We start from the raw sequence: 15,755 nt of genomic DNA, 5'->3' as shown, positions 1-15,755 counted from the left end.
CTCTGAATTTGTTGGGGTGGTATGCAAATTGGAGTGGGTCTAGGGTTTCTGGGATAATGGTGTTGATGTGAGCCATGACCAGCCTTGCAAAGCACTTCATGGCTACAGACGTGAGTGCTACGGGTCGGTAGTCATTTAGGCAGTTTACCTTAGTGTTCTTGGGCACAGGCACTATGGTGGTCTGCTTTAAACATGTTGGTACTACAGACTCAGACAGGGAGAGGTTGCCAGTTGGTCAGCGCATGCACCGAGTACACCGAGTACACGTCCTGGTAATCTGTCTGGCCCTGTGTCTGTGGAGAGCGTGATCACACAGTCGTCCAGAACAGCTGATGCTCTCATGCATGCTTCAGTGTTACTTGCCTCGAAGTGAGCATAGAAGTAATTTAGCTCGTCTGGTAGGCTTGTGTCACGGGGCGACTCTCGGCTGTGCTTCCCAGCTCTACCCTTTAGCTCAGTGTGGATGCTCCCTGTAATCCATGGCTTCTGGTTGGGGTATATAGGTACAGTCACTGTGGGGGCGAAGTCATCAATGCACTTATTGATGAAGCCAGTGACAGATGTGGTGTACTCCTCAATGCCATTGGAAGAATCCCAGAGTATTTTCCAGTCTGTGTTAACCAGCAGAAATCAGAAGGATAGAATTATGGTCAGATTTGCCAAATGGAGGGCGAGGGAGAGCTTTGTACGTGTATCTGTGTGTGGAGTAAAGGTCTAGAGTTTCTTCCCCTCTGGTTGCACATTTCAAATCAAATCAAATTTAATTGTTCACTTACACATGGTTAGCAGATGTTAATGTGAGTGTAGCGAAATGCTTGTACTTCTAGTTCTGACTGTAATGGTTGTCGTCTTCCTCTTCTGAGGAGGAGTAGGAAATATCAGACCAATATGTAGCGTGGTAAGTGTTTGTCATATTTATTACACTGAACACAGGAAACAAACGAACAAGCGAATAAAGAAAAAAACGAAACAGTCCCGATTGGTGAAAAACACTGAAATGGAAAATAACCACCCACAAACAAGAGTGGGAAAACAGGCTACACAAGTATGGTTCTCAATCAGAGACAACGATTGACAGCTGCCTCTGATTGGGAACCGTACCAGGCCAAACACATAGAAATATAAACACAAGAACAAAACATAGAATGCCCACCCCAACTCATGCCCTGACCAACCTAAAATAGAAACATACAAAGGAACTAAGGTCAGGACGTAACACCGACAAAACAGTAATATAACAAGTAATCTAATAAATTCACAACGACTACCTTATACACACAAACGTAAAGGGGTGAATAAGAACATGTACATATAAATATATGAATGAGCGATGGCCGAGCAGCATAGGCAAGATGCAGCAGATGGTATAGAATACAGCATATACATATGAGATGAGTAATGTAGGATATGTAGACATTATTAAAGTGGCGTTATTAAAAGTGACTAGTGATACCTTTATTAAATCCATTTATTACATGTATTAAAGTGGTCAGAGATTTGAGTCTGTATGTTGGCAGCAGCCACTCTATGTTAGTGATGGCTGTTTAACAGTCTGATGGCCTTAAGATAGAAGCTGTTTTTCAGTCTCTCAGTCCCAGCTTTGATGCACCTGTACCGACCTCGCCTTCTGGATGATAGCGGGGTGAACAGGCAGTGGCTCGGGTGGTTGTTGTCCTTGATGATCTTTTTGGCCTTCCTGTGATATCTGGTGGTGTAGGTGTCCTGAAGGGCAGGTAGTTTGCCCCCAGTGATGTGTTGTGCAGACCGCACTACCCTCTGGAGAGCCTTTGCGGTTGTGGGTAGAGCAGTTGCCATACCAGGCGGTGATACAGCCCGACAGGATGCTCTCGATTGTGCATCTGCAAAAGTTTGTGAGTGTTTTAGGTGACAAGTCACATTTCTTCAGCCTCCTGGAGGTTGAAGAGGCACTTCTTCACCATGTTTCAGTTTGTCTGTGATGTGTACGCCGAGAAACTTACAACTTTCCACCTTCTCCACTACTGTCCCATTGATGTGGATGGGGGGATGCTCCTTCTGCTGTTTCCTGGAGTCCACGATCATCTCCTTTGTTTTGTTGACATTGAGTGAGAGGTTATTTTCCTGACACCACACTCTGAGGGCCCTCACTTCGTCCCTGTAGGCCGTCCTTCCACTGTAGTGTCACCTGCAAGTTGATGATTGCGTTGGAGGCGTGCATGGCCAAGCAGTCATTTGTGAACAGGGAGTACAGGAGAGGGCTGATAACGCACCCTTGTGGGGCCCCAGTGTTGAGGATCAGCGGGGTGGAGATGTTGTTTCCTACCTTCACCACCTGGGGACGGCCCGTCAGGAAGTCCAGGACCCAGTTGCACAGGGCGGGGTCGAGACCCGGTGTCTTGAGCTTAATGACGTGTTTGGAGGGTACTATGGAGTTAAATGCTGAGCTATAGTCAATGAACAGCATTCTTACATAGGTATTCCTCTTGTCCAGATGGGATAGGGCAGAGTGCAGTGTGATGGTGATTGCGTCGTCTATGGACCTATTGAGGCAGTAAGCAAATTGGAGTGGGTCTAGGGTATCAGGTAGGGTGGAGGTGATATGATCCTTGACTAGTCTCTCAAAGCACTTCATGATGACAGAAGTGAGTGCTACGGGGCGATAATCATTTAGTTCAGTTACTTCTGCTTACTTGGGGACAGGAACAATGGTGACCATCTTGAAGTATGTGGGCACAGCAGACTGGGATAGGGATTGATTGAATATGTCCGTAAACACATCAGCCAGCTGGTCTGCGCATGCTCTGAGGACATGGCTAGGGATGCCGCCTGGTCCCGGCAGCCTTGCGAGGGTTAACACATTTAAATGTTGGCCACGGAGAAAGAGAGCCCACAGGCCTTGGTATCGGGCCGTGTCAATGGCACTGTCTTGTCCTCAAAGCGAGCAAAGAAGTTGTTTAATTTGTCTGGCGCGCAAGATGTTGATGTCCTCGACGGAGCTGGTTTCTTTTTGTAATCTGTGACTGACTGTAGACCCTGCCACATACGTCTCATGTTTGAGCCGTTGAATTGCGACTCCACTTTGTCTCTATACTGACGCTTTGCTTGTTTGATTGCCTTGCGGAGGGAATAGCTACACATTTAACATGCTGGTAGAAATGAGGTAAAACGGATTTGAGTTTCACTGCAGTAAAGTACCCGGCCACTAGGGGTGCCGCCTCTGGATGAACATTTTCCTGTTAGCTTATGGCGGTATACAACCCATTGAGTGTGGTGTTAGTGCCAGCATCGGTCTGTGGTGGTATGTAGACAGCCATGAAAAATACAGATGTAAACTCTCTAGGTAGATAGTGTGATCTACAGATTATCATAAAATACTCTACCTCAAGGTGAGCAAATCCTAGAGTCTTCCTTAGATATTGTGCACCAGCTGTTGTTTACAAATAAACATAGACTAGTACCCCTTTTCTTACCAGAGGCTGCAGTTCTATCCTGCCGATACAGTGTATAACCTGGCAGCTGTATGTTATTCATGTTGTTGTTCAGCTACGACTCTGTGAAACATAAGATACAGTTTTAATGTCCCGTTGGTCGGATATACATGCTTTTAGTGCGTCCAATTTATTATCCAGCGATTGTACTTTGGCCAATAGGACCAATGGCAAAGGCAGATTAGCTACTCGTCAGCAGATCCTGACAAGGCACCTCTATCTCTTCCGGCGAATGCTCAGTCTCTTCTCCTGCAAATGAAGGGGATGAGGGCCTGTTCTGGTGTCTCGTCTGACTCATTAAAGAAAAAGCTCTTTTCGGTCATACGAGATGGTAGCAGCAACATTATGTACAAAATAAGTTACAAACAATGGGAAAAAAGAAAACAAAATAACACGGTTGGTTAAGAGACAATAAAAGGACAGCCGTCCTCTCTGGCGCCATCTTGGAACTGAGTGTTTGTATGAGAGTGTTTGTGAGTATTTTAATGTCTGTATTAGGACCTCTGAACAGGCGGCGGAGGGTATAAATCAGCATTCTGAGAGCACTCTGCCCAACTGTACCACACACACACACACACACACACACACACACACACACACACACACACACACACACACACACACACACACACACACACACACACACACACACACACACACACACACACACACACACACACACACACACACACACACACACACACACACACACACACACAACACACACACACACACACACCAGGACAAGTGGATAGCACAGTAAAAACAGCAATAGACTCCAAATATGGTCCCCCCACCCCTTCCCTCTCCTCCCCCTCTCTCCTTGCTAGCATCACACAACACAGAACTCATCTGAAATCTTTGGGAGTATTTTTACAATTCTGCTAATGGGTGTCATTGAGGTTCATGTGCACAAGGTGCCTTTCGCTATGGTCAGGTGACAAACGTGTAAACGAGAACTTTGGTGGCCCGGAGTAAAACCACATGCAAATCTAAAGCATTATCCCAACATTCAGAATGTGATAATAAGTGATTATACTACAACTATGCCGGCTTCTGCCGGCAAAAAGCCTGTGATCGATATTGACATCTGCAACTGTGATACAACAATTCAAGAGGTGTCACGCTCTTAGGACACAGGGTACGGATAAACAATGACAATAGCTCAACTCCTAGAACTGTGGCAAGCTCTATCACAGAAAGGATTCTCTGCTTCATGTGCGAGACCCATTTAGACTAAACCTCCTGCTCCTCCCCCCTACCACCCCCAATCATTACATGGCCCATTATATCTCCTGTAAAAGAAACAGTCCCCCTGACCAGATCCCTCTCGATATATACAAAACCTAAAATAGCTCCTGGTGATGAACGTAGATGTGGGGGTAGGCAAATGAAGGCTCCTATCTTGTGGTTTCCTTTGGGTCCAAACATAGCTGTTTTTCAACAGCAGAAATGACTATTTACTTGGACTCGATACACTTCACCTCATTTATCTGAACAAACAAATGTGTGCTGCATTGTAAGGCAGCGGAGTCTGAGGAGAGCAGCAACCTTTCCATAATAAAAACCTTATTATCATCTATATAGGGCACAGCTGCACTTGTTCAAGTTGGTCAAGAAAGGGCAACAGGAGTCTTTGTACAGTGCTGCCAGTGCTGATCCCTCATAAAAGATTTCCAACTGAACATCAATCTTGTAACAACGTCAACACAGATGCCCTGAACCTCTGGGGGTGGAGACGTGAGGCGATTACTAAGGGTACGGATTACACAGACCCAATTGGCTGTGAATCTCCATTACTGCAGGAGAGAGGAGCGTGGAAGAACAAGGTGGAGGGGAGCAGAGCGGAGCAGAGCAGGCATTCTGTTCTCACTGAGGTCATAGGCCTGGTGAGCAGATGTTGTCCCTTCTGACCCGACTAGAACTCATTCTAATCACATAATTTGTCCAATTGCGCAAAATTGAGTACTTATTTTCCTCTACTCATGAACAAGGGTTGTCGAGTACCAATATGTACCCAGTGGATGGCTATTATTGCATTTGAATCATGCCTGTGATGTTAATATCACATTGACGGAGCTAAAACGAGCAAGCAGCCTTGGAAAAAACATTACTCACAGGGGAAAGAAACTGGATGTCATGACCGAGATCCTCCGCTTGGCACTGCTTAGCCCACGAGCACAGAACGGGAGCACACGTCCAAGAGACTTCAACAGGGACACAAAAGGCATTGTGGGAGATAGTGGGAAAAACCCAGAGGCCCCGTGTATGCCCCTTTAGAGCACATCAACAATCTGAACACACACAGGATCTCCTGGCACGAGTGTGTAGAGATACGAGTGGGCACAGTCAATGGCGCGGGGTATCTTGGAGCACTTATTGAGAGTTTGATAAGACTCCCAGAGGGTAAGTCAATGAGGATCTGGGCAGCAGCTCAAGGCCAAGCCAAGGTTGATTGGTACCAAAGGAAAACCCTGGTAACGAGTTCAGTTGGACGTGCCTGGCATGAGGCAGGATACCCGTGGTACCGAGGGCAACATCTGGCCCTCAAGAAGGTCTAGCAAATCAGACACAGCATCTTCTTTTACTTGTTAAACTTGAACTTGCAGCTTGGAAAACTAGGACAGTGATGGGATTTGTTCACACCCTCTTCATGTATCGTATACGCCTACTTGCAGATGTGCACCACACAGCAGAACGTTCAAACGTTGCTGAAGCTGTCACTGGACAAGCATGACGACAGCTAGCTCCACGCTAGATGATAACGCTCATTATTATGGAACTCGTGAAAATGCATGGAGCACAAAGAATCAACTGATTAGTGTTAGGTGGGACCTAACGTTCAATTGATGCACTGCTCTCCGTTCTATTCTTGCAACCCAGTGAAACATGAGTGTGAAGAGTATATGAAACGACGCATGACGTTCCCTCTGAAACTATGCTATTCAGAGACAAGGTGACACCGATATAGAGCCTTAGCTATGAGCTGAATATTAAAAAGAAGTTTTGATTGTAATCTGTTTGTCATCTGCACGGTGCAATGGAGAGTGTTCTGAAGACGTTTTGCACTCTGTGTTTCAGTGTTTCATACATGTCGAAGGCGCCGGGAAAGTTAACCTTCAAAAACAGGGCCTCGTCGATGTGGAGGAGAGTGTTTTATGACGACATGCTCACACCTGAAATATTTTAATGGGGTTGGGCAGAGGGGCATATCAAGAGATACACTATATATACAAATGTATGTGCACACCGTTTCAAATTAGCGGAATAGGCTATTTCAGCCACACCCATTGCGGACAGGTATCAAATCGAGCTCACAGCCATGTACTCTCCATAAACAAATATTGGCAGTAGAATGGCCTTACTGAAGATCTCACTGACTTTCAACGTGGCACCATCGTAGGACACCACCTTTCCAACAAATCAGTTTGTCAAATTTGAGACCTGCTAGAGCTGTTCCCGGACAACTGTAAGATCTGTTACTGTGAAGTGGAAACATCTAGGAGCAACAACGGCTCAGCGTGGTAGGCCACGGCTCAGTGTGGTAGGCCACACAAGCTCACAGAACGGGACCACAAGTGCTTAAGTGTATAAAAGTCTTTGGTTGCAAAACTCACTACCAAGTTCCAAACGGCCTCTGGAAACAACCTCCACATAATAACTGTTCGTTGGGAGCTTCATGAAATGGGTTTCCATTGCTGAGCAGCCGCACACAAGCCTAAGATCACCATGCGTAATGCCAAGGGTCTGCTGGAGTGGTGTAAAGCTCGCCGCCATTGGAGTCTGGAGTAGTGGAAACGTGTTCTCTGGAGTGATGAATTACGCTACACCACCTAGCAGTCTGACGGACGAATCTAGGTTTTGCGGATGCCAAGAGAACGCTACCTGCCCCAATGCATAGGGCCAACTGTAAAGTTTGGTGGAGGAGTAATAATGGTCTGGGGCTGTTTTTCATGGTTCGGGTTGGCCCCTTAGTTCCAGTGAAAGGAAATCTTAATGCTACAGCACACAATGACATTCTAGACGATTCTGCGCTTCGAACTTTGTGGCAACAATTCAGGGAAGGTCCGTTCCTGTTACAGCATGACAATGCCCCAGTGCACAAAGAGAGGTTCATACAGAAATGGTTAGTCAGGATCAGTGTGGAAGAACTTGACTGATCTGCACAAAGCCCTGACCTCAACTCCATTGAACACCTTTGGTATCAATTAGAATGCAGAATGCGAGTTAGGCCTAATCTCCCAACATCAGTGCCCGACCTCACTAATGCTCTTGTGGCTGAATGAAAGCAAGTCCCCTCAGCAATGTTCCAACATCTGGTGGAAAGCCTTCCCAGAAGAGTGGAGGCTGTTATTGCAGCAAAGGGTGCACCAACTCCATATTAATGCCCATGAGTTTAGAATGAGATGTTTGATGAGCAGGTGTTCATTTACTTTTGCTCATGTAGTGTACCAGACCTCAATAGGCCTCTCTTTCTCTCTCACATTCTCTCTGTCTTTCTGGCTGTCTATCTTCCTTTCTCTCTCTCTCAGCTATCAGAAGCTGCTATGGGTGGCCTGTACACTGCCTGTGCCTCAGACTGGCACCTTATATGGCAGCAGCTGTTCGAAGAGCAGGAGAGCTAGCTAGGTTGGCTTTGGGCACGTGGGCACCAGTTGAGTTCAGAGCAGGGTGAGGGAAGACAACAACACTGCAGAGCTGAGGAGGTAGGAAAGAGAGAAAAAGAGAGAGAGAGCAAGGGGGCTGTGATTTTATTGTAGTTTTCAACAAAAAAAGGGGGCCATCATCCCATTGATCCAACTTTTCACACAGGGATCGGGTTTCCTTCATCCTTGAGCTTTATGATAGATGTACTAACACCCGGCGAGGGGTCCCGGCTGGCGGCCTTCCCACCCTACACAGGGCAATTAGCATCTGACTCGTTACCCTGCGAGGAGCGGAGGAGGACTTCTGAGAAACAGTGGAGGGTCTGGCAAAAATAAAACTGGGGTTAGATGGGGTTTAGGGGGATTGAGGGTGCGACCCCCATATCGGTCCCTTCGCTCTTGATTTAAGGGTCCTAATTAAGAGCCGCCACGTTTTTATTTGGGCTTGCTCTCAGCAACGCAGAGAACTGCTACAAAAACGCAGAGCCTCCATATTTCACAATTCTTTAAAAAATGCATGATTTTAATTTACAACTCCAAGCCCCACTAGCCCAGCTACGGTCTCAATATTACTGAGAATCAGATCTAACCACAACAGTAGAGTGTTGAGCAAACAGACAGCCTATAAAGTCCCTGGTCTGGTCTTTTGTGGTTTGCTTTTTCCTTCTCCAAATAAATCCCACCACTTAATTTCAAAGACAACGACTCCAGTCTGCCCAATCGCTTGCAGATGTATGGCCAAGCTTTTAGGAGGGAAATGAGATGTTATCTACCCACCAAAAATACTGTATGTCTAGACGGTTGCGTATTTTTGCATATACATTGGCACTGACGGCATCTTTTCATTTAAAAAAAAAAGATAAATGCCCATTAAAACTGCCGTGTTTGTGCTACAAGGTTAAGAACAGGTTACTTCAGGGGGAAGTTGGTGTGACAAAACATTTGTAAAAGAGCTACCTGATGGGAGAGTCAGAAATAATTAATCGAACTACTGCCATTGCTAGCTTCTGATTCAAATAAAAAAGCATCAACTCAGAACTGTAAGGGACTGCTTCTGACACGAGTCCAGAAAACATTTCAATTCTCCCTGCATATAATCCAATGCTGAGAAGATGAGTACATAAAAATAAGTACATTCCATCAGGCAGCCAAGCACATACTGTACACAAACACAGAGCATGCTAGCATGATAACAGGCTAACTGAGGCATGGGAGTAAAAAAGCCATTTACTTAGTGTCTAATAGGTACATAATACCTGCTGCTACCCAGCTGCTAAAGCTCTAACATGCGATCCTAATGGTGCTTGAATATGGCAGCTTAGATTCCTAGTGGATGATGGGGTTACGGAATTGTGAAAGATGTGGGTCAAGTCAGTCACCCAAGAGTGGCATCAGCTGAGCTATCAGAACCCAATCCCTCGTCTGAGCCATCCCCAGCCACATTCCCCTGCAGCTCCAACAGTCCTAACGCCACCAACCTGCTCCACCCGGATGTCGCACTCCCCGTTCAACTTCTTCCCTCGGAAATACTTGGCCCTGTGAGGAAAGAAGTGGGAAAGAGACTAATGAGACGAGATGAAATGCGATCACAACTTCCAGAGCTCATAAACCTTTTTTTTCACACAGTAGCCTAGGGGAGCTTCTAGACAGGGAAAGATTGTCTACAGTCGTGAAATGACCTGTGTCGGAGACGACTAGAAAATAGCTTCTCCAGTATCACCTGAGTCCTGGATAATTACAAAGGTATCTATTGTAGTGGCCGCCTGTGTATACTCTTCCACGACACTTCTGTTTCTTCGCCAACGGAGACAAGTATGTAGTCATAACAACAGTATGCAGTCAAAACAACCTCGGAATAATCTGTTTCTTTGATTAAGGAAGGCTGAAACATCAAGTTTTCCAAAATAGCTTGAGACCATTGACAAATATTATTTGTTTCCATGATTACAACATTGTGGTCCTTGTGTAGTACCATACAAACTTTCCCAGACTAAAAACCAACTGAGCATCATAATCAGTCATAACATCATATCCCCCCACCTATTAGGCGAAGAAACAGCAAGAGAAGAGAAAGAGTAAAGAGAGAGAGGCGAATCTCAAATCAACAGGATATTAAAAGAGATATGACTCAATGTCCCTGAATGGAACAATGTCCCAGTACACAAACAGTAACAGTGATGTCCTTTTTTTGTCATCTGAGTCTGTCTGTCTGAAAACCCATTTCCTGTTTCTAACCGTGACATCCTTACAGGCCAGGCATCAGGCTTCACTGGCATCATCAAACACCATAGGCAGGAAACCTGATTACATTTTTAGACAGCCCTGATAACCAACCAAACAAACACAAACAACCACAAAAACACAAGGAACAAAACACAAACACGAGGCAGAAACCGACGGTGACGGTGTCGCTTTAAAAAGCGAGGGATTGGGTACGTGTGTGTTTGGAGAAGAGGAAGGGGGTGGACATTCACATAAATCTGGACATTTCAGATATGCTACCTCTCGTGCACACTTTTGGGCGTTAAGAGCTCTACGTTTATAGCCTGTGAGCCTGTGTCTTTGCCAACACTCTGTGGGTCCAGCCGGTGAACTCTCACCCCGAGCAGGCGTGGGCCGGTTATCAATCTGTCAAGGGCTACATGCTAGCTGTTGGTGTGTGTTTGCTGTGTGTGTGTTTGCTGTGTGTGTGTGTGTGTGTGTGTGTGTGTGTGTGTGTGTGTGTGTGTGTGTGTGTGTGTGTGTGTGTGTGTGTGTGTGTGTGTGTGTGTGTGTGTGTGTGTGTGTGTGTGTGTGTGTGTGTGTGTGCTCTACATGCTGGAGGCTCCTGATCAGTAGGACACAGGCTGTTAGGGATTTAGAGCAACTGCCTCTCAACTCAACTCACTCTCTCTTCTCTTTGGAATTGCACTTTTTCTGGTAATCACCCAAAAGATTATTGGTGTCTTTTCTGTGACAGAATGGGGCCCTTCCAACTAATGAGTTATAAATAAAAAATAACCCCTCAATAGACCCCCCCCTTCAAGCCAATGAGTAGTCAATATGACTGCAGCATTCTAACAGTGTAATTAATACATTTTATATATGCTCTCGCTTGTTTTAGGTAACATAAGAATACAATTTGTTTTATTAGTTTATGTTACTGTAAGACAGGGGTCTACAACCTTTTCTAACATGAGAGTTACTTTTAAATTATGAAACATGTTCAGAGGTACTCCAATTTCTTCTTTTTTTTGTAGCTTTCAAATAGGCACTTTGTATTTTCCCGATATTACATCTTCTCAGCTTTATTTTTCCTGGTTTGTATTTTTTTTTCAGTTTTCACTCTAAACAGTTCAAATTATTTCAATGAGAAACAATGAAATTAGACATTCTGAGTCCATGTCAATGCTTAAATCACACCAGAAGACATTTTTTTAGGGCGGGGCAAAAAAATTAACACATTTCGATTTTTTGGAGTAATGTCTCTTTAATTGTGCATTTTGTGCGAGAGGAATGTGCTGGTCTAGCTATGTTTTTGTTGCTGTATATGTCATGACAGAGTTTGCAAAACAAAAGCCCATCGGACTTGATACAATAATGAATAATTTTGCACGCCCAATTTTTCAGTTTTTGATTTGTTAAAAAAGTTTGAAATATCCAATAAATGTCGTTCCACTTCATGATTGTGTCCCACTTGTTGTTGATTCTTCACACAAAAAATACAGTTTTATATCTTTATGTTTGAAGCCTGAAATGTGGCAAAAGGTCGCAAAGTTCAAGGGGGCCGAATACTTTCGCAAGGCACTGTAAGTCTCGATATGACAGCAGTCAAAAATAGTAAATTGTCAGCTTATTGGAGCATGTCCATGTCACATAAACAAGGAAAGCTGGAGAATGCGTTGCTAATGTTTTGCTTTTCTTGAGATGTAGGGCCTGGTCTCTCAATGATGACATTTTGTGCAAATAAGTGGCCCGTAGCATTGTCATCGGCTTGTTCAATCCAAACAGGGCCGTCCCTCCTCTCTCCTGTTTCGCCGTTTCATTTGGTGGTGGCGCAGGCACCTGCTCAGTGCGCACCGTTCTGTCTTTTTTTTGCGCTTAGGCCTCGGAGGTGTTGGTTCAGGCTGAGGCTCTGAATCGGAAGAATAATCATCAGAGATGTTGTGATTAATTTCTTCCCCATTTTATGAGTCTTTTTCATTCAGATGTGCATCCATTCATCTTGGTCTTCTTGCCATTTGTAAATGAGGCAATTATCAGGGTGCTTATCAACTGGGCATGGCACCTTCAAATATCGGGAGAAGGCTCGGAGCAGGCTCTACTGTCAGGAGAAGAAACTATCTCACCGGAGAAAGCATCCGAGTGAGCTCAACAGCACCCCTCTCTTACTACATCATGTAGCTGTTGCTGCTTGGACAAAAAGAGTATGACATGCCATACTATTTTTGTCCAGACAGCGTCAGATACACATAATGTCACAAGAGGGCGCTGTTTAGCTCGCTCTGCTGATTTATCAGGGATTGATGAGTCTTTCTGTCGGCGTGCGTCTCGGTCCAATAAATGATCAGTATTTTAATATTTTATTTGGACAGGCAAGGAGGTATGGTAGGGCGGGCCAGGCCCCCTAAGGACCATCCGTAACGCCTGCCCTGATTCCCTGCCTTGGTGTTTGTCTTCTCTGGCAGTATAAGGTCACACTAGCTCTCTCCTTACGTCTCTTCTTGCCGTACCACATTATCTCCCCCTATCCCTGCTTTCCATATGCTGCTTTACAGTACATGAGATGCAAATTAATCTCATCACTGATCTTCTTCTCAAGGTTTTCCAGCTGTTGAGCTGTTGACTTTAAGATCCATGGTTATCCTTCCCTGTCATTTAGTTCCCTGTCTGACCGAGATACAGTAAAGACCAATGCTCTGTCACCCGGGGCCACTCTTACCTTCACCATGACCATAATAGAGCATGAGCCATGAAGCGAGACCAGGAGGCTCGCGTACGGGTTAAAAATTACTGGTATGTTTTCAAGCCAAGGCATTCATTGTACAACCTGTCATCACTTCAAATTATCCCTTCAATTTATGGTCAGTTGGACTTTAAAAGTGGAGGTGAGCAGCGCTTCGCATGGTTCCAAGAGTAAACACCCAGACAGGATTTGGCCCATGTTCTTCCCAAACACTCACTCTAACACACAGTCACACACCCATTGTAAAAACATAATGTAGAGGAATCCAGAATCTTTACCATGAAACTGTTCCCTCCATTGCGTTAGTCTCCCATAAAGCCAAAGTGAGTCATGTATTTTGACAGATGATGAAATCTGGAATTTGCTATTCTTTCTTACACGTGAAAACATGGGTTAGGCTAGATGACAATGAGAACTCACAGCCAGATTTTTCCCACAGCCATCAATTACTATCACTTCGACAGCAGATATGACAATAATGACATCAGTGATTGTATTGCATTCACCAAAGAACGGTTGGATAGAGTTATCTAATATAGGATCATCCAAGAGACGGTACATTGTTCAGATTCGAACAACAACCTGACAGCTTTTTGGCTTGCAGAATGTCATGTGGCATGACAGGGAGCCAATGGCAAGTCAGATGAGGAGGGCGAGATGGTGAGAGAGAGAGGGACCAGGCAGCCAAGCAGGAGAAAGGAGGAGAGAGGGAATCCTGGGGATGAGAGATTCCAAAAGACGGTGAGAGAAAAACAGAGAGGTGAGAATAGGAATGAGAGACCGAGAGCTAGCGAAAGATGGAATGAGAACTGGAGAGAGGAAAAAAAGAGCGTGAGGGAAAAGGAAAGAGATGAGTGAGAGAAACAGAAAGAGAAAAAGTGATGAGGATGGTGGAGGGTGATGTTGTGGGTGGTGAAAGCTGCTGTGTGTGTGTGTACCGCCATTGTGCCCCAGTCAGAGCTGGAGGCCAGGCCTGTCAGGGGAGACCAGCGTTTCCCTGGAGACCAGCAGCCTCTCCTCTGGAATGCCCTGGAGGAAATGTGACCCCGAGGCAGAGGGCAACGATGGATGGACATGGGACACCCTCACCAACACTAACCCTCACCCACAATTAAAGATCCTAATAGCTTGGATATACAGTACAGTACTAATGAGCTACGAGTTCTAATACAGCTGTCTGTGCAAACACCTCCCAAGGGGAGACATAAATATTACAGTCATGTTCACTCAGCTATGAGATTCTATTAAATATTAACAATGAGAAAGGTCAATTCAGGGGGAACATGAAGAAAGACTGTGGCAAAGCCACCACACATGTTGTAACACTGATTGGTATTTAGTGTAATATTGTAAATCACTATTAAACCCATTTCAGATAAGAGATCCTATCAGTCATCAATAAGCCATTGATGAATTCTGAGTTCTAACTCAAACTTGAAATAGGGTTAATTATCAGGTATTCTATTGAAATATTGAGTGCTATGGTTTAGAGGGTCTACACCAGAAGTTAAAGGTTATCTGTAGGAAGAAGGTATATGGTTGGTGCAATTAAGCTTGGAATGTACTGAGTGTAGGCAAAACAATCATATGTGGCAGGCACTGATGAGGCGAGAGAGTCATGGATTAGTAATGAAAGGGGTCGAGGTCAGGTCAGGTCACGTTAAGAGAGAAGGAAAGGTGTATTGCCAGTATCACTTCGTTTCCTGCCAAGCAATAAAGATACTATGTTTAGTTAGAAGGAGGAGACTCCACCTAAAGTGGGGTACATATACCACCACTACTTTTAACCATGTCCTTGTCTGTTTAGCTGTTCTATCCTTTGGGAAGAATAAACTTGGTTTAAGCTTTCATAGTGTCCGGCGAGCTCTTACTCTGATAATTAGAACCTAACAGTTGGGGCTGATTCTGGATCAGTGAAACAGGAGCCGGGACCAGAAACAAGGTAGGCACAGTTCCTACACTTGTTATCACTCATTCTGACATGTTGGGGAGATGAGAGTCGTAGGCTGAACAAATTATAGGATACGGACCTAGAAAGCCTGAGCTTATTCTGTCGTCCCATTGTATTACCACCAATCGTAGCTTTGGTAAGTCCAGGAAGGTGAGCCTGAAAAGGGTGGCACCTGTAGAGGGTAAGTCCTAGGGGGTAAATCCCGAGTGGGTTAGTTCCTGTGACTACTATAAACTATAGGGTAAGTCCCGGAAGGTAAGCATGAGCAGGCTGGTATCGGCAGAGGGTAAGTCCTAGGGGGTAAATCCCGAGTGGGTTGGTTCCTGTGAGTACTGTAAGAAAAGGGTGTGAGGCAGTATAGTGCCAGGGGATGGATAGGTGTCTGGAGGAGAGCCTCATCCATGGATAGAAAAGGAGAAAGATAAAATGATTCAGAGAATATGAGGAGTAGCAACAAGGAGAGAGGTTGGTTTATGCCCTATTGGGGCGGGGGAACTGTGACAGATTATGTGGAAATAGGAAGACAAGTGGGAATAATGTTGGTAATGTGTGTTATCAACAACAGTCATATTTGAGGCGCAACCCTGGAATAAGACATTAGGTCATCCGTATTCTCCAGTAATACATTTGCAGACTCTATAGTAGTGGTTCTAATACAAGGTATTAGGTGCCATGACCAATTAAAAGGCACAAATACCATAACTGTTCTTTGGGGAAATGGGTAGCGCTACCTTGGAAAACAGTTC

At 45.0% G+C, this 15,755-nt stretch overlaps 1 protein-coding gene across 1 annotated transcript in view; it reads right to left on the bottom strand.

Moving 5' to 3' along the window:
* Window positions 1–15,755, bottom strand: part of LOC135514760 (synapsin-3-like) — a 134,360-nt gene that overhangs the window by 95,707 nt on the left and 22,898 nt on the right. The window contains exon 3 of the mRNA XM_064938327.1: window positions 9,592–9,649. Coding sequence (XP_064794399.1) covers window positions 9,592–9,649 — 58 coding nt within the window. The remainder of the gene's footprint in view (window positions 1–9,591; window positions 9,650–15,755) is intronic.

Source organism: Oncorhynchus masou, chromosome 26 (assembly GCF_036934945.1).
Source record: "Oncorhynchus masou masou isolate Uvic2021 chromosome 26, UVic_Omas_1.1, whole genome shotgun sequence".
NCBI classification, from domain to species: domain Eukaryota; kingdom Metazoa; phylum Chordata; class Actinopteri; order Salmoniformes; family Salmonidae; genus Oncorhynchus; species Oncorhynchus masou.
This window is presented reverse-complemented; position numbering and strand designations above follow the sequence as displayed.